The sequence below is a fragment of the Pipra filicauda genome, unplaced genomic scaffold, assembly GCF_003945595.2.
Source record: "Pipra filicauda isolate LSUMZ 115617 unplaced genomic scaffold, ASM394559v2 scaffold151_size3305965_pilon, whole genome shotgun sequence".
In the NCBI taxonomy this organism is placed as follows: domain Eukaryota; kingdom Metazoa; phylum Chordata; class Aves; order Passeriformes; family Pipridae; genus Pipra; species Pipra filicauda.
Genome location: NW_024104007.1, coordinates 3,266,085 through 3,288,554, shown reverse-complemented (window position 1 = coordinate 3,288,554; position 22,470 = coordinate 3,266,085). Strand labels below are relative to the sequence as shown.

The following is a 22,470-nucleotide window of genomic DNA, read 5'->3' as shown; positions in this document are numbered from 1 at the left end:
ATGAATCTGTTATTTCATTTACTTTTTTGGAGTGTGTTGGTGTCAGTAGTAGAGCAGCATGTGAAACTGAGAAAATCAAGTGAGAAAATTAATGAAGTTTTGTTAGGTTCTGATTGTATATTTTTGTTTTGTTTTCCACCTCTGCTGCATGTGTGCAGGACTTCAGTGAAATAAAACCACCTAATCTTGGGCAGTTGGGAGTCTGAGGCTCCAGTCCTGTCATCTGATCTCTGTGTCTCCTGTGTCCCGTGTCATTTACTGCAGTGGGGCTTCACTCAGGTGTGAAGGGCTGCCCCAGCAGCTCAGGTTGCAGGGCTGGGCCCTAAATTAAGATGTGACAGGAGCAGGAGCTGTATTTTACCAAACAGAACCAAGGAAGAGAAACCAAGTGTTGTGACAGTAAAATTACATGGGTTTGAGGTGAATTTTTACCCTCTGAAGGGTTAAAACTTGTGGGGCCATTTCATTATCCCGAGAAAGTGAGTGGTTTTTCTCAGGGAACTTTCATCCTTTTGATATCACTTGAGTTTCTAATAACAAAATACAGAGTAACAATGAAAGGCTTTAATATGATTTCCTTCTCTCTGAGAAGGGATTGCTTTGAGTTACCAGCAATATTAGAAGTGAGCTTCAGCTAAAACCCAACAAAATTATACAAGAAACCACAGGCTGGTTTAATGTCATTATGTAAGTTGGGTGCAGGTAAGGGCAGGATTTTTGTTTTGTTCTGGGTTTTGCTTTACTGTTGTTTTGGTTTAGTTTGTTGGTTTTTTTTTAATAATAGATTTCAACTAAGGAAGGTGTTTACCTTCAGCTCTCTTAAAAACAAATAGTGCCTGACTTTTAAAAGCTGGCGAGGTGGTGATGTTTGTATTTGTGGAAAGATGAAAATTTATCCTCTGTTATCATCTTTATTTAGAAGAAAAAGTGTGCTCTTTTAAGAAACAAAATATAGAAATATCTTATATCTAATTCTTGAGGCTAATTTCATAATTCTTCACCTATGGAAAAAGTCTTTGGAAGAAGGCAATTTGTCATTAATATATGACTTATTTTTTAAATATTAGTACTTTAAATATTAAATTGAGTTTCTGTTGAGTCTCTGAATGTTTCAGCACACAACTGTATTTTATAGCAGGGGTACAGGCATATATAAAAGCTATTTTGTAAATAAAAAATGCTATAGAATGCTCTTTTGACCTGAATGATGTTCATTTAAAAAGGGGGAAGAAGGCAAAGATAGAGCTTCCAAGCGATTTTGAAGTTAGAAATATTTTAGCTTTTTTTTTTTTTTTTCCTTACTAACAGCTGCCACTTCTTATGAAGACCTTGGCCTGTTTGCCTTTGGATCAGCTGGAAAGGTGAGTATTTATTTTTACCTCTCTTTTCCTTCTCGGTCTCATGCTTCTGATATGCAACTGTCCCTTGCATCGTAAAAAGGCGTAGATGAAATAGGTTGTATAATTACTGATGCCTCAGTGTGCTGGAAATTCTGTTACAGCCTGAAGCTTTTCACTAGGTTTCAGTACATGTGTCTGGACTGTGGAAGCCCAAACTTCAGTTAAATGTAAAATAGACCCTCCTTAAAATGCCAGGTTTTTAGCTGTGAGTACAAATGTGCTCCCTGGCGTTGTTGTCCAGCGGGCTCAGCACTCAGGCTCAGCTTTGTTACAGTCCCCTCGTGCCTCGGCTGGAAACTGCTGAGGGACAGGTAAGTGATCCACTGTTGGTGTTCCAGCATTTCACAGGGATCTAAGGTAAGGGATTGTCTGCCATGCAATTTCCACAACAGGAACAACTAAGAGTACGTTTCCTGCGTGGTATTTTTTTTTGTTTTATTTAATAAGCTCTTCACGTGAATGTTTCTTACTTGTTGTTTTAGGATTAAAAAACTAACGAAACCCAACAAATAAACAATCAAAAAACCCAACAAAAACACCAGTAAACTAACCATTTCTGGTATAAGAGAAATCAAAATGTTAGCTGTGCTTTTTTAGGTGTGTACTGGATCCGTTTTTCCTAACAGGCAATATTATCCAGTAATACTGGGTGCACAGGAAATATTGCCTGTGAGTACTGCACACTTATTATTATGAATTCTATGCTCTGTGTTTCAGTAACTAAAAGCAGGTTTTACCACACAGAAGTATGATTTTAATATTTTACTGAAACAATGTAAATTTTTTTTTAATTAGTTCTGCTCATCAGGCTGGAGTCTGATTTTTTCATGTCTTAATGTAACTGAGAATTAAAGCTGAGATATCAGGTGTTTGTGAGACTTCCATTAGCATGAATAAGCAGATATGAGTGTAGTCTGAGGATCAATATTTATTGATCAAAGTTCTGAAGTGATCAACCTCAAGAGATAATAAACCTTGATATTAGCAAGGTATGAAGTGCAGTTATTTTTTACTGGAGCTGTTCTGCACACATTAACCATAAGCCATTGCTTGTGAAGCCCACAGAAATTTAGATCTTAAAGACAAAATAAATGTGACTTAGTTTGCCTTTTCCCTGAACCCAGGGTGAACATACATAAACCAGTCTTGGCAGATGTTTGTCTAATCTGTTATTTAAAAGCTTAAATGAAGACATTTCACAGCTTCACTATATAGCCAATGTCAGTAATTTTTTTTAATTCTCCCGAGTATACTTATTCATAATTCTCTGTTTAAATAATTTGTGCTAAAAATTATCTTTTATTTTCAGTGTGCACAGAGAGCACTGGAATATTTTTAGTTTGGGAAGCTGTTGTTTACCTAAAATAATTAACCAAAGTTCACCCAGTTTTCCTGATGAACACTTTTCCCGAACACTTATCTTTCCATCTTGAAGCATCTTTGATATTTATACAGCTTTCTTAAAACTTGCTGTTTCTGATTGTGTTATCTCAGACTATTTTCTCTATTTGCAATCTAATAACTCTAAATCATATTTTTGAGATCTTCCTGAATGCCTTGCTTTTAACTGATCTGGTTGATTTTTAGGCTTTTCTGGTTTCACCACAACCATTCTGAATTCTAATCTGTCTCTGAACAGTTCTCACTTCAGTCAGGCACAGACTTTTTTCTTTTGCTTTTTTCTCCCTCATGGGGGAATGATGCAGTCAGACCACTGTAGGATCTTGCTTGAACTGACAGCTTAGGCTGACTAATTACTCTAATTACTGGCTGATTAATTACTCTTGAAGTAGAGCAATTACTCAACCTTATGGTGATTTTCTTTCAAACATATTTTTTCTGAGATTTGTGAGGATGGAAATTTTCTGCCATTGGAAGATTGCTGAGTCTCCCTTTCCAAAGGGGTGAAGTATTTGTTTCCATGTATGGCAAACTGCAAGATACCATACTTTAGGGGTTTTTTCCTTCCCTTGGTGACTTTTGAACTGACTTTGAATTCATTTAAAGTCTGAAATTATTTTCTAGTTGATCAGTTGAAAAAAAACGGCAACTCTGTTTTCAGATTTTATTCAAAAGTACAAATTTGTTTGTCTTTTCATTACTCTGGCTTAATTTTTTTTTCAAGTTGACTTAATGGTAGCACTCATTTAGGAGTGTTCTGCTACCTCAAGAAGAGCAGTGTGTAAAAAGAAAAACTGCACTAGATGATCGTGGTATTTTAGAACTGAACTGAGAAGAAAACAGTGGGAAAACGTTATAGCCTCTTTTAAGCTTTTTTTTCAGTTAGAAGTTAATTTTCTTTCGGATTCAGACAAGTATTTTAGTAGCCTGTGATCATTTTTTGCTCCCATATCAGCCCCGTATGAACAATCACAAACGCTAAAGAAAAGTCTGTCTGGTTTACAAGTTTTAAAGAACAATGACATCCCTGACGGTTAAAAACACTCAAGTTTTTGGAGTGAGGAAGTGGACTTGAGCTTGGACAAATCTCTGCTGTCTGTCTTTTCAGAGCTAAATGATCATTTTCATTTGTATTCACCTGATATAAGTTAGGATGCACTTACATGTTTTCAGTGATTTAAACCCCTGATCTTCTGCAGATCAGGCTTCGCTGTGTCAGCATTCTTGTTTTGTCATCTCAGAATAAAAATGCCTGATTTTCAGGGAGGACTTTTTTGCTTTCGTGTTCATTTTAGCTTGTGTTGGTTTCCATGTGTTAAACTCTTCACTAAGGAGAAGATGCCCTTCCTCTCAGGACTAGTTATCGCTGCCACATCTGGTCTGGTTAAGATGATACACATGTGTTTTATGACTGCCGGGGACATACGATTTTAGTTACCCTTACCCTTTCTAAAGAAATCAATTCTCTTTTTATAGGTCCTGGTTGCAACTACAATAATTATCCAGAATATTGGAGGTAAGAAACTTCAGATGCTCCACATGAACTGTGTGGATTATAACCTTACAGGCTACACAGCTCCACAGACACCAAAGGCAATAATTAAATTAAAGTGCTCTTAAGAGGACAGAAAACTTAAAGGAAAGGCTTATGTGATCATGCTAAGCAGAGGGGCTGTAGTCATGGGGTAGATGGGGGCAGTTACAGGGGTTGGGTTGCGTGCCTGTTGCTGCATCCCAGGATGTGGAGCACATCCATTATAGCTGGCACTGCTATAATAAGGGGCTGAGGAAGCAGCATCTCTGCTCCACTGTTCTGTACATTTGTTTCTGGTAGCTGCACTTTATCAGATCATGTGTTTTGGGTTTTGCTGTTGGAACCTGCCTATGCATTTTAGTGATTTGTGTAACAACTGAATGTTTACTTAGCTCTGATGTTTCATATGTTCTGCATTAATGGGAGCCTTTTTTTCCCCTGTTAGTTCAATACCTTGTTATTTGGGGGAGTTGTTTATCTTCCCAACTTAGTTCATGTGGGCTGATATGCTGACATATGCTGGGCTGTCCTCTTACACTTATTTTGTCTTCCTTGGTGCGTGGCTTAATAAAATTACACTACCTGGTTTTGTATTTAAACTCAGGGATGCTTGCATATCTGACAGTCACTAGGTAGTATTGCCCTTAGAAATTATTTGTCTGAAAGTAGACAGTGTTTAACAGAACAATTTTAGATTTTTTTGGCTCTAAATGTTTTGGATATTTTCTTTTAAATGAGGGAGTCGTGAGAAAGCTCCCTCCTCTGTCCCCTACCACCAAGAAGATACACATGTTCCCGTACATCAAAAGAAGGAAACAGCATTCCAGTGCTGTTCTTTCCTGTAGGATTACCTGTCAAGTCCAGACAGTGCAGTGATTGCTGGGTTTTGTCACTGTGTAGACATCTAGAACTAGACCAAGTAACTGCTTTCATGATAAACTCAGAACATTTCTGTATGCTAAAAGTTCCAATAATAAAAGCGGCCCAATAATAAAATAATAATAAAATGGCTGTAAAAATCCAAGCATTAATTTTAGGCAGGAGTGACCATATTAATTCCAAGATTAAGGACTACTTATTCATACAGGTTTTAGAGGATGTTCTGTAGCAATGAACAAATCTTTTAATTTCCTTTCCCGTTTGAGTGGATCTCTAAATACAGCACTAGAGGAGGAATACACAGTGCAGGTTCTGGAGATTGTGGGATCATGTACAAGACTCTGTGGTCAAAGGAAATATGACTCTCATTTCTTTCTCATTGCAGTTCATAACCTTCTCTGTGTCATTTTTAATAAAATTCAGCTCAGTAACTCTAGAGCCCCAAACTAGTGCGTGCTGGATATTACCCAACTCCTTATTCCACCTTCTGCAGTGGCCTTCTGTGCCTGCAAGTTGGGCCTGATTTGCCAACCAATGGGTTTCTGTCAAACTAATTAAAAAGTAGGGGTTTGCAAGTTGAAATGCTTCTATCAAATATTTTGAGTGACCTCATCTTGATGGAAGATTTCAAAAATTCTGGTTTGGTGGTTCTGGTTCTAAAGGCAACAGGTTTCACTGAGATGGCTTCTGTATCCAGTACATTCACTTGCAAGGGTGGCTTGTTTTCAAATGCACTGAAGAGAGAAAGCTGACTTTCCTGCCTTGAGTCTGTTGGTATTGGTAGTGCTAAACGTGCCCGGCTGTGAGGGTGGGTGATCTGTGGAAGCCTGGGTGGCAAGTTGGGCCTCTGGCACCTTCTCCTACACAGCAGATGTGTTGTTCTGTGGCTGCAAGGAGCTGTCACAGCTTCTCTTTAGCAGAGCTCTGTCTGGGAGCAGATCTCCAGCTGCCTTATTTCTCTCCTTAACAACCACCTTTGGCAGTGCCCTGTGATGCTGCAGCCCTGTGTCAGGAACCAGCTTTGAGGGTGACTGTACTGCAGGCTGACAGGCTGCTGAAAAAGAATAAGGAAGGTCGAATAATTCTCTTCACTTCTCAGGGCCTTGACTCTTGAAGGACTGCATGGAAAGAAAGGAATTTTTCTGGTCTTTCTGGTCCTTCTGCAGATTTTAAATGGGAGTGGTGAAACTGTGGAGTATAGTTTGTCCTTGAATGGGATCCATGCTGGGATTAAGTGTAAAACTTGGGCTCTGCCCACAGTGCCTTTTGGTAGGTGTTCCCCTCTCTTTGTTTTTCTGTGTGAAGGGACCAGCAGCACGGTGCCTGTTGGGCAGACATCCAGACTCTGTCAACATCTTTGATGTCAGAGTAAGGCTAAAAATAAAATTGTTTTCTGTTACCTCTTCCATCATCAGACCTGGGCACGTTGCATCATACGGTGTCTTATTTCACAAATGATGGGAGAGCATAAGATAATGAAAGATGCCTTGTGGCTAAAATAAGCAACTCTGCCAGGGTTATTGTCACTATCTGCATCTGCTCTGGGCTTTTTTTACAGTTTTGTCTGATCCCTTCTAAAAATAATCTAAGTGCAGAAATGATTTACATTAATTTGTGGTGAAGAGAGCGTTTTAGTATTCATTTTAATAGTTATGCTTTCCAATTTGTCATCTTTGCTTTTTTAAAAAAAAGAAAGCTTAATGTGCAAATTTGAATGTGACGTTCTAATTGCATGCACTTAGGGATTTGTGTAGATAGGGGAATTGATTTTTTCCTACTGGCAGGATATCTAACTTAAAAAAGAAAATAAAAAATTTTGTACGGCTGCAGGAAAGCACTGGTTGGTCAAATTTGGAATTTAAAAGGTTAAAAAAAATTACTTCAAGTGCACTGCTTGGAATTTTAACATATCTCTCTAACAAGAGTGTTCAACTTTTCCTGCAGATTTTTAATCATCCCTTGGAACACTTTGTAATGTTGATTCAAGTAACACAAATTAAATACCAAAATCCATTTAAGTACCAAGGATTAACTAAAGATGCATCAGGATACTGCAATATCCAAATGTAAATTAAGGTAATTTTAGTACTGTGTCTTAAAGACTTTATAGAATATGTACAGCTTAGAGTGGTTAAACTTGGAGAAGATTTGCCTTGCTTTCCTTATAATCAGTATGTTCTTGTTCTTGCAATGTAGGTATTGTTAATAAAGGGAAGCCAAAAGGTTGAATGGGAGGGCCAGTGCTACTAATTTTTATGTTGCTCTGTTTGTCAGCATTTTGGCCCAATCCAGCAGCCCTTTAATGTAAATAACTAGTGATTGGTTACATGTGAACTGCCCTGTTCTAGAAAGGGCTGGTTAGTTGTGTGGGGGGGTGCCAAGTGGACATGAGGGAGGGGACCATCACGTTGCACCTCCCGGGCTGTCAGTTTGTCCATCCGCTCCTCCCGACCCTTTCCTGCCACCCACATCTTTCCGTGGCGTGATTTTCCCAATGTCCATTTCTTGCCTGCTGTGCAGAAGAGGATCTTGAAGGGTTCCAGATCCTGTCAGGTGCCCTCAAAGAGAGGAGAGGGGAAGTTGTAGCCCTGGAGGCACACGGGGAGGGAGGGAGGCTGCTATCAAAACACTGAGTTCCACGGCTCTGCTGGCTCTTCGTGTCATCCTTCCCAGGAGCAACTGGAGTTGGACGGAGTCCCTGCTATTGTTTCCATAGCTTTGTGTTTCTAGGAAGTGAGGGATGAGGCACAGGGGGCCAAAGCCCTTCCTCCTCTCCTGCCAGGAAAGCTCTGTGAGCCTCCTAGGTGCTTTCCTAAGGTGAGGAAGGCAGACAGTAGTTTCTCCTTCTAGAATTATCCTCTCTGGATGTGACTGAAAAGGAGGCCACGTGCCCGAGAGAAAATCTTCAGGAATCTTGCAGCGTAAGTAGTAAAGACAGAGAAGGGCTGATTTTAGCAAGGCTGGTGGAAAAATGGAGGCAAACACAATGAAGTATTGCACAAGAGCAGCCCGTTGCCAACACTAACAAATCTCCAGCGCCGAGGTCTAGCAGGAAGCATGCGGAGTTTTCCAGCGTGCTTCCCAGGGCTGCGGGCTGCCACCAGCTCAAGGTCACCGCTGCTGGAGATGGGGCCTGGTGGCTGGGATACACACAAACATCAGCCCAAACTGCTGAGAGCAGGAGTCTAATTATTTAAAATTTATTAGCAGCGGGATTAAGTGCTCCAGTAGAACCTGCAGTGCAGACGTGTAGCTTGGGTGGGTCCATGTGAGGAGTTTCTGCAACGGGTTTTATTTCTTTTCCATTGCTTCAGATAGGCTGAGATACACAGGATGCTGGGGGTCAGTGTGAGTAACTCACCTGCCTTGGCTTGTGCCCAGGTAGTCATTCTTTGGAACTAAGCTTTCCAGACAGCTGTCTTAATTTTACAAAGAATTATTTGCTTTCTAGTATAAATACAATTTAATTCACTATAATTTCTGTAACTGGTGCTTGCCGATTTTGCTTCCATATTCTGCACTTCACATGTCCTCGATAGGTACACGTTTCTGTTCCTTCTAAGAAAAAGTAATGAGGCAAAAAAGGTTGTTCCGTGTCCCTGGAGCGCTGCTTTATCCTCGGCGCTGCCCGAGCACTGTGGGCAGTAACTGGAAGCTGCAGGATTCGTTCCAATGGGCGATGCTGTTCTGTAGCTGCATTTTATGGCCTGTTAATACAGTCAAGGGGACAGACAATACACAGAGACCCCGCTGTGAGTGCAATACACCCTAAATATGTATTTACATTCGGGTGGTTCGTATTTTTCAAGCGTCCCGGAGTGAATCGAGAGGCGTAACCACCGGGAGAGGCAGATCCTTAAAAACAGCAGCACCACCATCTGCTGGCCTGGCCCGGCCCCACACGCCCTGGGCCGCCTTCCCGGGAGAGCTGCCGGCAGCCCGGCGCCTCGGGAACCTCCAGCCTTCTCCTGCTGTATTCCACATCCCCTTCCCTTTGTTTTTCTGCGGGGTAAACAATGAAATATTTAACTTACCTCCCCCCCATGCAAATTTATGTGTGTGTGCTTTCTGTGAGTCACTGCTTACAGAGACTAAAGACCTTGTTTTATCAAGTTAATTGGGTGTTTTCCTATTGCAAATTATTTTCTTTTGTGTTTTTTTTCTTTTTTTTTTCCCCCAGAGTTCATTCATTCTGCAGTTTAGTTCTAAAAGTATTTACAAAATTTGTTTCAAATTTAAACAGAGCAAATTTTTTTTTTCAGAATGAGGGGGTGGGTGAGAATAACCTTCTTTTTATAAGCAGAGAGAACAATACTCAACCAACTTTGAAAATAAATGAATGGTGCAAATTATGGAAGAAAAAAATACAGCTTGTTACATGCTGAGACCTGCATCCTTAATACCTTAAGAAATTACTGAGCTTCCTTTAAGTATGGGAAATCTAATTCTGTTTTCAAACAAACTCAAATGTTTGTTTTCACAGCCCGGTTTGCTTTTGACCTGAAAGCCTAATTATCCTGACTGATTCAAAGTGAGGATTTCCAGTGCAGAGCTGCCTTTATTAAGGGCAGGTTTGTCAGCTCCTGTACTAATTTAACAATTGATAACCCATGCTCCCGTGTTTTCCTGTTGCAGTGAATAGTTCTTGGAAGTTTTGACACTGTAAAGAATATTAAGCCTGCTTTAAGTAATAAAAAAGAAAAAAAAACTTAAAAAAACCCCAAAAAAACTAACACAAAACCAACAAAAACAACAAAAAAACCCCAACAAAATCCCAACCTGCAGCTGTACTTCAGAATGGAATATGTGATGAACTATGTAGGAAACTTTTCCTTTTTTTTTTTAGTGTAAATGTACACATGTAATTAAACTAATGAAGTTTTACCAAAATAAATCTGCTGTCCAAGTGTTCCCTATAGAATAAGAAGGACTTTTTGTTTTTTAAGCTTGCCATAGGTAAGTTCCAAAAAAATTTAGGTAAAAGATAAAGGTAGAAGGAAAAGGAAGCAGGGGAGCAGAAATTCATTGGGATGAGCGTCCATAATATGAAGACTGGCAAGGAAGTTGACAATGTTTTTCACTTCTCGGAATATCTCCATGTTAACAAACATCTTTCACACACTCTATTCTACATATGTATTTTAAAACAGACAATTTATCCCAAGATTTTTTTTTTTTTAAGTTTCCACTAAGAGGAAATATTACAAACAATCCATCAAGGTATTGGGAGGCTTCTTAAAATTGAATATGTGGGGGATTCAGTGCTAAATGAACACAAAGAGCAGACTTTTAAGGCCATAAGGTGTGAGGGCTGAAATGGTTGATGTTTTGCAGTGGCATCCATCCATCAGTCCTGATGTTTCCACAATTTGAATTACATATAAGAAGCTCAGTGCAACACTGAAGTACTTCCTATTCCATTCTTATTCTTTAACAGGAAGAATGGAAGCTTGCCCAAAATATTCCCTGGTTTCACTTTCTTTCCTGAGCTCCTTCCTTGCTTTCCTTTTTAACTTTGCCACGTTGTTTGGATTAGGACAGATTCAATTTTAAACAACCCCTGTATCAGCAGAGGGAGGCACGAGCCCAGAGGGGTTTGTCACGTGCAGTTGATATGAAGGATCCAGCTTGGATGGGCTGGACTGTGCAGGGACTGGGAGTGTTTATTCTGCTATTTCTGCTGTTCAGCCTCTAATCTTTTTCAGAATTTTGGGAAAACTTGGTATCTTCCTGTCTGAACTCTTTAGAGGATGAGAGTTAAAAGCATTTTCATTTATCTCCTTTATTTATAGATATTTATGAGGAATCCCTGTTTTACCTGGTATTCCCTCAGCTGAAAATCAGGATTGCTCTGCCTACTTTTGACTCCCAAATATTTTTGGAACTAGGAGCTGTGGAGCCTGTGTGCTTTTATTGATCCAGTCTGTTTTTTTCCCAGCCTTCTGTCTTCTCTTGTGGGAAGGCTGGAAGAGAGCTTGCTTCCATTTTTCCACAGTGCTTAACATCTTTATAGAGCTCTAATATTATCAGTGGTAGATGAGGGAAAACTGATCAGAAAAGTTGGTCAGCGTGTTTAGTTAAATGATTTGAAGGGATTTATCACTAATAAATTTAATATATATATTCTCTGGTGTAATTGCTATGGACTTCAGCATTTGGTCTCGTTTTGGATAGGACAATAAGAAAAAGTGACACTTTTTTTTTTCTGGTAACCAAAAAACCATCCACATATTTGATTTTAAGATTGGGCTACCTCAGAAGAGATTTTGGGGACAGTTTTAAAAACATAACCTTGGCTTCCCTTTTCTCCAGCACCTAATGTTTTTTCAGGTAGGGGCACATATCTTCAGTGCTGAACAATGCTGTAGCACAGCAAGGGCATTCTGAGTTATACATGCATGGTATGTTTATTTCTAGAGAGTCACAGCTCATGGTGGCACTGCAGGCTATAATAATGGAAGTGTAAAGCAAATATATTTTGTATTTATCAAACATCTTTTTTCTGTCAGAGAGCTAATACCAAGTTTTCAGAACACTATGAAGTGATACGTATTTTAAGAGTGTAGTTTCTTGCTGCTTTCAAGGAGCCTGTTGAATAATAAACTGTGAATATAATTTTGATTTCTGCTGAATACTGGTTTATGGCCTGTTGAGATGTTCAGAACTGCTTAGTTCTCCATCGAGTAACTCCTGGTGCCTACTGAAAATTATCTAAAAATAGCATAATAGGTGCAAATTTGGGACCTGAAAATTAGGAAGTGACTGTACGAAGGTTGCTCGTGTAGTTGTAATTCAGGACTTCCTGCATCTGCATATTGCTGAAGCCTCAGACTGTGCCCCTGCACACAGTTTGTTCTGCAGGAAACCTGTCTCGTTCAGTCCCAAAATAGATGTCTCGTGTCAGTATTTCAGAGTGGAATAAATCAGAGCACACGGTGGGGCTTTGTTGTGTTCACTTGTGTCACAGTTCGGTCTCGTGGCTGTGTAATCTCTTCCTTCCGTTCCACATCAGGGCTGCCAAGGAGAGCTGACATTTAACTTGCACAATGTAACTTGACGTGGCTTCGCTCGTGGTGGGTGTCAGGGAAGTGAAGTACAATTTGTTATTTGGAGCAAAGGATACAGGACTTTTTGTCTGTCGTGTTCTATGCACTTTATTCCCAGAGTAGGAATTCCTACTTTATTTATTCCTACTCAAGGAATAAAGTGCATAGAACACGACAGACAAAATGCTGTTGTATTGTTTTAGTTTTTTTCTTGGTTTAGTTTCAGCTTTAAAACACCAAACAAACCTTGTTCTTTGCTCACTTTTGTAGTGTGTCTCAGAGTTACACAGTGGTTAGTGTCTCACTTGGCACTGAGTAAAGCTACAAGGAGCTGCTTCTCTGAGGAGAATTAAAATTGTGTTTGTAAGTGAACTAAAAGCAGGATTTGGCTTTTTAAACTGTATTTACTGTGGGCATCCTGCTCAGGTTTATGTATGAGATTCAGGTCTTATTTAAGCATCAGGATAGAAATAAAATTATTTATTATTAATTATTCATCTTGTAGAACAAATAAGAAAATATAAAGAGGGGGGAGAAAATCCTACTATGTGAGATTGTTTCCCATATGCCCAGAGAAAGGAAGAAAGATGCAAGTTTCTTGGTGCAGGATTGGCTCCCTCCTTAGGAGTGGAATTCAGTGAAATAGGACTCCTCCTAAAAACAAAGAGTAAGTGCACAACAAAGGATAAGTGATCAAATGATTAGCCAGAGGCTAATAGGAATGCAAGGGCAGAGTGACAGATTGCATATTAGGAGGAAATCTGATCTGGAAATTAATTCAAAGCTTTCTGCAGCGGGGACTGCAAAAGAACCAGTTTTGAAATCTTCCTGAAGGACATAAATACGTGCAAATTCTGACTTGCTTGTGTATAAAGTATTGTGTCATACAAGAAAGAGGGCTAATGGATAAATAAAGTTGAATTACAATTTAGCAAAGTTTTCCTCTCTTATTTTTTTTTTAAATTTAGGGTGAAATCTGCATCTGCCTGCAGCTTAGTGTGAGAAACTGTGTTAATTTACTTACAATTCTGGTGATTTAGAAATATGCATGCTGCAGCCTTCTCTGTGGTTGGATCTACATTCTGTTGTGTGCAAACAGGAGAGTAAATCAGGACAGCAGATAAATAGCTCACCAGGCACAATCAACAGCTATGTGTCAACAGGGAAATGCACTCGAATATTGGAAAAAAAGTGCTTTTAATTATGAAGAAGTGAATATTTCCTTAATTAGTGATGTGCCAAATTGGTTTTAATTTAACCTTGTGGTAGGTATATGTCACTTTGTATTAATGGAGTTTGCTTTCTTTGTAGAGACCACATTACCTTTCTTCAAAATGTAACAGTAACTGCTGTAGGACACCAGTGTCTGAGTCCACACTTCTTTTAAGGTTCAAAACATTCCTTAAAAAAAAAACCAAACCAAATATCAGCTTATGGAAGTTTGCTGATTTACCTTTCCAAGATGTATGTTTTAATTTTAAAGCATTAATATATATGGCACGGTAAAATTCTACAGAATTACTGAGTACAGAACAGTAAAATTTAAACACAAAAGAAAAATTTTTGTCAAGAATTAAATACAACTAAACTTTTATTGGCAAGTTACTAAAATTACTGGATGCTGAAGGATGGAAATTAGTTTCATGTAGGCTTTGATATTTGTTGAAGCTCTTTGTAAAGCTGATTTTTCTGAGTAATTTTCTGCTAGTTTTTAATTCATTTAAACGCTGCTTACATGAAAAAGTGACATGAACAGTGTGTGAAGGTGTCAGATTAGTGTAAGTTGTAATTTAATAACCCTCCCATTTATGCCTTTGATCATTTTCTGTAGTAAAGGAGAAAACTGACACAGTGAAGGAGTTTTTGGATTTATGTGTTTGTATCATTGCTTTCCGCTGAATAGAATTATAAGCACTTAATTTCAAGTCAACGCTTTTGTAGGAGTACCTAGTAATTTCTCTTCTGATTGGCAGTTTCTGTATATTTTGCACTTGATGTTGTTGCTGGGATCTTCTGGCTGGTGGGTTTAGCATGAGAATCAGGGGTCTGTCACTGATAATCCTCTTAGCTCTGAGGGCCAAACTTTGCAGTGTATAAAAATCCCTTTGAAGTCCTATTCTTTTATATAAATTTCTGTCATATAATTATTTAGTACAACAGCAGTTGAACAACACTAAAAACAGAGTCATTAAAGAAGCCTGTTGTATTGATAGAAATAAATATTTTTTACTCTCATCATTAATAATGTCTTGTGAGGAAGAAGGAGGAGTCCTGCAGCCTCGTTGTCTGTCTCTCACCCGTAGGTCTGTATTGCCAGGTAGAAGGTCAGACCTCTGTATTATATCATCTTGCCTTTTAGTCCTTTGGATTCCAAGACTCACATTGTAGCAGCCTCTTTGGAGGCATTAGCTGACATCAGTGCAACACTCGGGGACTTGCAGCTATTTTTAAAGGAAGTGTGTGAGAGAATAAATTCTGGTTCTGGTGCCGTGGTGTCTGATGCAGAGCCGGGATGTTCCAGCCGGAACCACGCTGGTTCAGCCCTGCTGGCTGTCACAGCCTGAGATGTTGGTATTCCTCTGCTAAATCTGTCCTGCTTCTCTTTGCAGCCATGTCATCTTATCTGTTAATTGTGAAGTCTGAGCTTCCTGGGGCTGTTGCAGGATTCTTGAGTGGAGCCGAGAGCGGGTAAGGAAAAACGCTTCATGTCATGCACTCTGTATTTGTCCTGAAGGAAAAAGCAGATCAGGACTGCTGAAGGAGGTGGGTGCTGACACTTCCTCTCATCTGAAAAAAAAAAAAAATAAATAGTTATTTACAGCGGTTGTTGGAATATAAAATGTGTTTGGCAAGTGCAAGTGTTCTACTGCACACAGAGTGGGATTCTTTCCTCATAGCATTTCCCATCAGACGACCTTAAAGTCAGTGGCAAAACTCCATCTACAAGAATCTCCCTTCTGTAAAAATTTAAAAGGGGAAGCAGGATGGAGAGGAGGAGAAACATTTAAACTGCTGTCATGTTATCACTTCACATACTTCAAAACCACAGGACAAAAAACGGCAGGCATTTATATTTAAATATTTTGTTGTCTTGCTCTAGTAATTGGACTTGTCATGGGAAAAATGCCAGGTTTCCAGACTTGGTTTATAATTCCTTGACTTGGCTCCCAGTAAAGAAATGATTCTTTGCAGTTGAGCTGTAAAGCTGTGTGTAAGGAGTGTGTCCCTCACGTTTCCGTCAGAACTGTCACAAGGAATCTGTGCCTGTGCTAAGGCAAACACTGCAGCTTCAGCACTGAAATACCTTGTTTGAGTTCTTCCAGTGCTGCTGTTCCAGTCCACTGTCATTCATAACAGTGTATCTTGGATGGGGTTACAGCTGTTTTTCCAGATTGCTATTTTCAGATGTTTTGAGCGCAAAACTTTCTCTGGATTGAAATGTGCTGAAATTGTCTCAAGGTTGTGCGATGCTTGTATTATTCCTGAATGTTGTGGGTGAATTTTAAGTGAAATCAGTTTGTTAAAAGGTACCTTAGTTAATTTTATAATTTTTCACTTACAACTTAGGAATTTTATAATGAATTTGAGTAATGAACTGTGGTGGTAATCTTGCTTTCTGTCTTTCTGCCCTTTTGGCCCTTACAGTTTTAGTAAGGTTTCTGTTGGTTTTCTTTTTTCTTTTTTTTAAAACTATTATATTTTATGTGTGTATGTAATTTTTAGACTGCTTAATGTATCTCTTCCAGCTGTGGTAGTCATCAGCTTTTCAATTGGGTGCTATAACCTTCTTCAAGATCATACATTAACCCCACTCTCCATACACACTGACCTTGAGCTCCTGCTGTATGTGCTGAATGTGTGTTCCAGTCTGTCTGTCCCCAAATTTAGTATCTTTAAATCTCTTACTACTGGTTTTAATTTTATGTCAGCTCTGTTCACGCAAAGTGACTTTTCCCAGCAAAGACACACTTTAAAACAAACAGCTTAAGAAAACTCGTAGTGGGTAGAACCTGGAGGTCCCACATGTTGCTCAAAGGATTTTTTTGGTCTGGAAAAGGCAGCATGAAAAACTGCTTTATTAAGGTGGCTGTGTGATAATGCACCTCAGATCTTCTGGATGGGAACACTGGTGAAGGCACAGACAGGTTACAGTGCTGAAGGGGTTATTACAGATCACCTGGGCTGTGTAATCCTCAGTGCACTCTCAGCACTGCAACACCCACGCTTCTTCCTTCTCTGAAATTACAGTTTGAGGTGGGAATGAAGTTCAGCTTTGCATTTGGAAAGAGCTGAGATTGGCCATAGGAATCCTAACCACGGCTCCAGTGGTGATTGGCAGCCCAGGTCTCATCCAGTTCCTGCCTCTGTTAACGGGAGTTCTTCCACTGATCAATATTTATTTGACACGATTTCCCTCCCTTAATACTTGTCCAAGCAAAGTTTTCAAGTGCAGTGGTCAAGCAGTGTTCCAGCAACATGCACACAGCTGACCTTCTCTGTATGCTCACATCTATATTTTCTTTCTTTTGCCATATTACTGGCCATGGTGGATCACAATCTTTTGTTTCTGTGGATTTCCCCACAGATGTTAAGTGTACGTTTTTTCCAGCAGACATTTTAAATTGTAGGCAATTTTTCAACAAAAATAGGTAATCAAATATCAAGCCTAAGCAACAACTTATTTATGCAGAGGGCATAAATATTGACTAGTTTAAATCAACTTCTTTACCTGGATAACTTGTTTCCAGATGTGGTTGCACGACTTTTCTGTTTTTAAGCCATTATAGCATCTGATACACTTCCATTTGGTGCAGCATTTATCTTTAAATGTAGTTAGAATGTATCAAAAGTGTCAGCTAAACTATCTGTGAAAGTGTTCTACATGCATAAACCCTCCTGAGCTGTGCATTTGGGAAAACCATTTAAAGAATGTTTTGTGCATTAAATTGTTTTCATAGGTAAAGGTTGGCAGGTGTGTGTGTGTTTGAAAGGCTCAGAGCCAGTCCAACACATCCTCGTGCCTTTTTAAAAACAAACCCACACAATATGAACACTTGTTGATTGCAGGTGGAGATGTTTCTGTGTGCATAACAAGAATTCCACGTAGTTTTGATGACATGAACATAGTTTCAAATGAGGATTGTATTAAAAAGTTGTAATTTGTGAGCCCTCTGCTAACATTTAATGACCCTGTCAGAGGATGTGATTGATGCAATTAAGTTGTCTTGCTTGTGTGTTATATAATTGATATGGACTGAGTAAGATCCTAATTTAGAACATATGAATATCTTGTTCTGCTGAATTCAGGAATGAAATTAAAGCGATTTATAAATGTCTGCTTTCAGTTAAAATACGGAGGAGGGAGGAGAAACATCTGCATGCCAAAGCATTTTCAGTAGAGTCGAGGATTTATATTCTGTATTTCATATTTGGAACGCTTTTATCATATGGGATTAAATTTGCAGATCAGATTGATTTTAGAGGCAATATCAAAACATTTATTCTGCTCTTGGAAAATAAGTGTATTTTTACAACAGTACTTTGAGGAGAAAATGGGTGTATTTTTTGATAACCAGGAAATTGTCCCCTATTCAGTTTTTTTGAGGTATTTTTCGGTATAAGAATTGGTATTCCAAAATTAAGGAGTTTACAAAATTGTGTTTTCTCCCTCCCATCACCTCATTGCCATTTTCCTCTCTCTTCCCCCCTTCACCCACAGTAAAGTAACCAAAATAATTTCCTCTCTGTCCTGCTGAGCTTGTGAACCTTGACAGCAGCTGTGGGGTTGCTGCGTGTTTAGAATCAGGAGACTGAAACAGAGGTCCCACATGCACACATAGTACATTATACTTATGTCTGCTGCCATGATGCTGTTCCTCCTGATCTGAACATCCACCATACTGAAAAGAAAGAAAAAAAAGAAAGAAAAAATGTAAAAATACGTGAATGCCAAATGACAACAACGTGAAGAATAAATACTACAGCAGGGAGCTAATCTTGGCAAAGTTGCTTCTTCACTGTAGCAGTAGGAGACTTAGGCTAATGAATGATGTATTTTAACTAATTTTTAATACAGACATTGTCACCTAATGGTCATTTTGGTTTCGATTTGGTGAAGATGCCCTCAGCCTTGAAATCTCTCTGTTCACTTTTATAACCCAAGTGGCTGCCCACGATGTACAGCAGCAGTTAATATACCTGTAGGATAATTCTTCTTTAACGCAGGTGTTATGGTACTTTCCCTATGATAACTTGAGGTGCTGCCTGTTTATTAGGTGCTAACCATATCCTGGACTAAATAAACTGGAAGGTCAAAGGTCGGGGTGTTTATAGGTAGTAAAGTTGGAGGCTGATGTGCAAGATGTTTATCAGTACAGGATATGGTTATTGCCAAGTCAGGGGAGCCACTCTCAAGATGTTTCTGTTTCTTAACAACTTATCCATCTGTGCTCTCCTCAGTTTGGAGGTGGGATCTTGTGATGCTTCGAACAGATTTTAAATGCACGAGGACTTCACGTGCCTCTACAGGGCTTTTTTATTATGTATAGTTTTATGGTTGAATATTATAGCAGATTTCATTATCATAGTTTCAGTCTCTTTTGTCCTTTAATTCTTGTGTGGAGGTATACAAAGAATGAGTGATCACTTTGTGCAAAATTGAAGAACATCCTCTTCATTGCTGTACTTTCTTATACCACCTCTGGACAGGAAACATAATTTCCAAGCAACTGAAAGTTTATTACCTTGTTGTTTTCTTCTGTTGCTCGAATGCTACAGTGATAGCTGTAATGAAACTTGGGTACAAGAGAAAGTTGATACGTTCAGAAAATGTAACTGTGTTTCCAAACAAATCGGTTGGATAGCTGAGATTTCTGTCTCACACCTCTTGGAAATGGTAAGGAACTAAGGTCATGGAGAAGTAATAAACTGGAAGGGAAGCTCAGCAGTGAGTGGGAATTGATGTTGCTGTTTCTTCCAGCAGTGTAAATACACACCTCACTGTAATCCAGTTTAAAATACATGTAGTGTGCTCTGTAAGTACTTCTGTTGAAAATCTGTGGAGTATGAAATCCCCTTCCCTCTGATCACTGCTGTGAATCAGGGCAGGGATTTGCATATTGTGCTGCTGAGAAATAACTTGACACACATCAGCCCCCTGGTCCATGCAGACACTTGCCTGTGGAACATTGCAGTGCTGGTTAGTTTGGGATGATGCTCTGCCCCCTCATTATCTGGGAGCTCTGTTTTATATCACAGTATAGAAACTAGGAATACAAATTCATGTAAATTGTGTGTGAGACCGGAAATGATTTCTTTTTCTTGTCCTAGTGGTTATTTTGTCTAAGATCACAGTTCTAAATGAGAACATATTTTATAGGACTCTTGAGCTTTGTATCAGTCCTAAATAGATTTTCCAACAGGTCTTGGTACCTCGATGGGAGGCTGCTGCTGCTCATTACTTCAGTCTGCATTGTTTTTCCTCTTGCCCTTCTTCCTAAAATTGGTGAGTAATTAAAGGAGAGAAGCGAATATTGTTCTACTTTAGTAGCAATTACCATTGAAGACTTTAAAACCTTAATGGGTTATTTATTTATTTAAACTTGCATGGGGCTGGTGCTGCTGGTGACTGCTTAAGTGGTAGTAGTGTGTTCTGCCTTCCAGCCCTGCCTAGTTAACCTATTACTTGGGTTGCAGTAGTATTTTGTCTGCAATACTAAAATAAAATCTTTACAGCAGAACATTAAAGAGCTGCATTTACTTACAGCATGCCATTAGTGGTAAGCCAGTTCTAATTCTGCCCTACAAAACTACATAAATGATCTGTGACAGGCAGTTGGAATGTTGTTATTCTGAGTCCTAAGCCCCAGATACCAAGCACTGTAATAGAAAACATGCCTAAAATGTAAAGCTTTAGCTGTACATTAGGATCACTTTCCTTATAAATTCTCTTTTATTTTTACTGTTATTTTACAGGCTTTCTTGGCTACACAAGTAGTTTATCATTTTTCTTTACGGTGTACTTTACTCTTGTGGTAAGTCAAAAATCTCTGCACAGCTTATCTTTTTTTTTTCTTCCTTATTGTTTGAATGTTTTCATAACACTGTTTTGAAATTAATTGTCTTCCCCTCCCCCCTTAACTTTTTATGTGAAATTTAGAGTTTTCCTTAAGTTCAGTATGTGCTTGCTTAGACAGATTACATTTGTTTTGCTGAGGCTTAGAAATGTGTATGAACTTCCAAACATGTGAAAAGATTTAAAATAATTATATTTTGGGCTGGTAAATGTAACAATATTTTTGTTTTGCTGACAGTGCAGCAAAGGGAGCTGGCACATATATTTTTGTTTCCCTACTAGCAGAGGAATGGAATTCTGTTTTCTTAGCTTCTAACTATTACTTACTGCAACTAGTGCAGAAGAAAATTTAATATACTCCAAATAAATTAAATTTACATGTATAATGGTGTGACAGAGTTCAAAAAAAGGCAAAGAAAACTAGAACTTCATTAAGGCAGTTTACAGGATTCATTAATACGTCAATGACCTTATTCTTCTTTCCAGCTGAAAGGAAAAGTTCTTTTCTCTGAGCCATATGGGGGCTTTTGACCCTGATGTTCACCCTCTCAAGGCCCCTGTGAGGTAGATGTTTCCAAATATCAAAAGTGAGACCTGCTAGGCAGATCTAAGAGGGAAAATGTGCCTTTAAGTTGCACTATTTTTCTTTTTACAGGGAAAAAGTGTGCTAATGCACATGTGTAATATGTCGTAGAACCGAGCAGCTCTCACTCTGTCATCTCTTGGAATCTTTTTTGGGAGCCTGGCAAAATGTTCCCCCTCTCCCCTGTCATTCTGGCTTGCATTGACTTGCATTTAATACCTGTTTTACAAAGGGATAAACAGAGTTGAAGGCAAGTTGAACAAACATGCCATCCAGGAGACCAAGGCAATCCATTAGGAACTAAACCATGTGATAAAACCAAACTTCAAAGCTGTCAAAACATCTCCCTGGGGTATCCCTGGAGAGCTGCAGTGTTTGTAGGACCTTGGGAAGTATTCTTCTTAAGATGAACATTGAGGAGCAGCCACAGCCCCTCCAGAGCTAATGGAAATTAATTTGTAATATTTATAAATTACCTTAACTTTTGACCTCTCTCCTAAAATTTATCTTTAAGAGAAAAAAAAAAAAAGAAAAAAGAAAAAAAAGGGTAGAAAAAGCACTAACTGTAGTGCTGACATAGGCCTTTGACTGAAGCTAATTGCAAGGGTTTTAAAACCAGTTCAGTTCCTGGATTTCGATGGGAGTGTGAGGAAAGCTGTTGTAATGGGTGGATGCATTTGAAAGCAATTTTGGCCCCTGAAAAAGCAAATGTGTAAGGAAGACTTGTGTGCAGCCATGTCAAGCTGGGATGATTTAAACTAGATTTTACTTTTGATTGTCTATCAAAAAGATGGGTAGAAGGTACTAACGAAGGAGCACAGACTACTGGATTTCTTAGGAAATGGTTCAGTTTGTGTGCTTACTCTTTGTTGTTAAATGACAAAGGAGCAGCCACAGTAAATCTAATTGAGGTCAAAATTTTTAAAAGCCGTTACAGATATTTAAAGAAAACCAATACTCTTCACAGAATAATCTCTCCTACTTCTTTAGGCACTGAAAGTCAAAGGCATTAAATGTGGTTTAGTTTTCATATCTAATTGCTTTGAAGTGGGTGATATGTGCTGTTGAAATGGTGTTTTAGTTTGCACACTGTTAATTTCTGTGTGGCAGATATGTTTTAATTTGTTCCAGAAGAAAACTGTGTTAGTCATATGGAAGTGATATAATTATATTTTGCATATACAGTAATTCTGTGCCTTTTCAAGTGCACACCATCTGTTCAGCTTTTTGCCAGGAAGCCACATTTTTACTGCAGCCTGCAGAAAAGAGAGGTCTTGGTCAGTCTGGTCAGTGAGTGCACTGAGCAAAGGGCTGGAGACTTCTTTGTTCTGTGCTCTGCTCTGGGGCTTAGGCAGCTCACAAATTTCCCCTCTGTGCTTTAGTAGCTTCAGTATCTTCAGTGTCTTTTCCTTTAAAGCCAACTTACTGGTCCTAGTCCTCACTAGGAAAAATTTGCAAACACTGAGATGAGCTGACCTGGGAGATAAACAAATGCATGTTAATCAAAGCCAGAGTCTGTGAGGTCCTGAGCACTTTCATTTCTGATTGTTGAA

General features: G+C 39.0%; 1 protein-coding gene across 2 annotated transcripts in view; it reads left to right on the top strand.

Annotated features, from left to right (window-relative positions):
• SLC38A6 (solute carrier family 38 member 6) overlaps positions 1-22,470 on the top strand; it is a 40,586-nt gene that overhangs the window by 4,540 nt on the left and 13,576 nt on the right. For both annotated transcript variants that reach the window (XM_027716696.2, XM_039378989.1), the window contains exons 4-8: positions 1,309-1,361; positions 4,278-4,317; positions 14,870-14,948; positions 19,682-19,764; positions 20,235-20,293. In XM_027716696.2, coding sequence (XP_027572497.2) covers positions 1,309-1,361; positions 4,278-4,317; positions 14,870-14,948; positions 19,682-19,764; positions 20,235-20,293 — 314 coding nt within the window. The remainder of the gene's footprint in view (positions 1-1,308; positions 1,362-4,277; positions 4,318-14,869; positions 14,949-19,681; positions 19,765-20,234; positions 20,294-22,470) is intronic.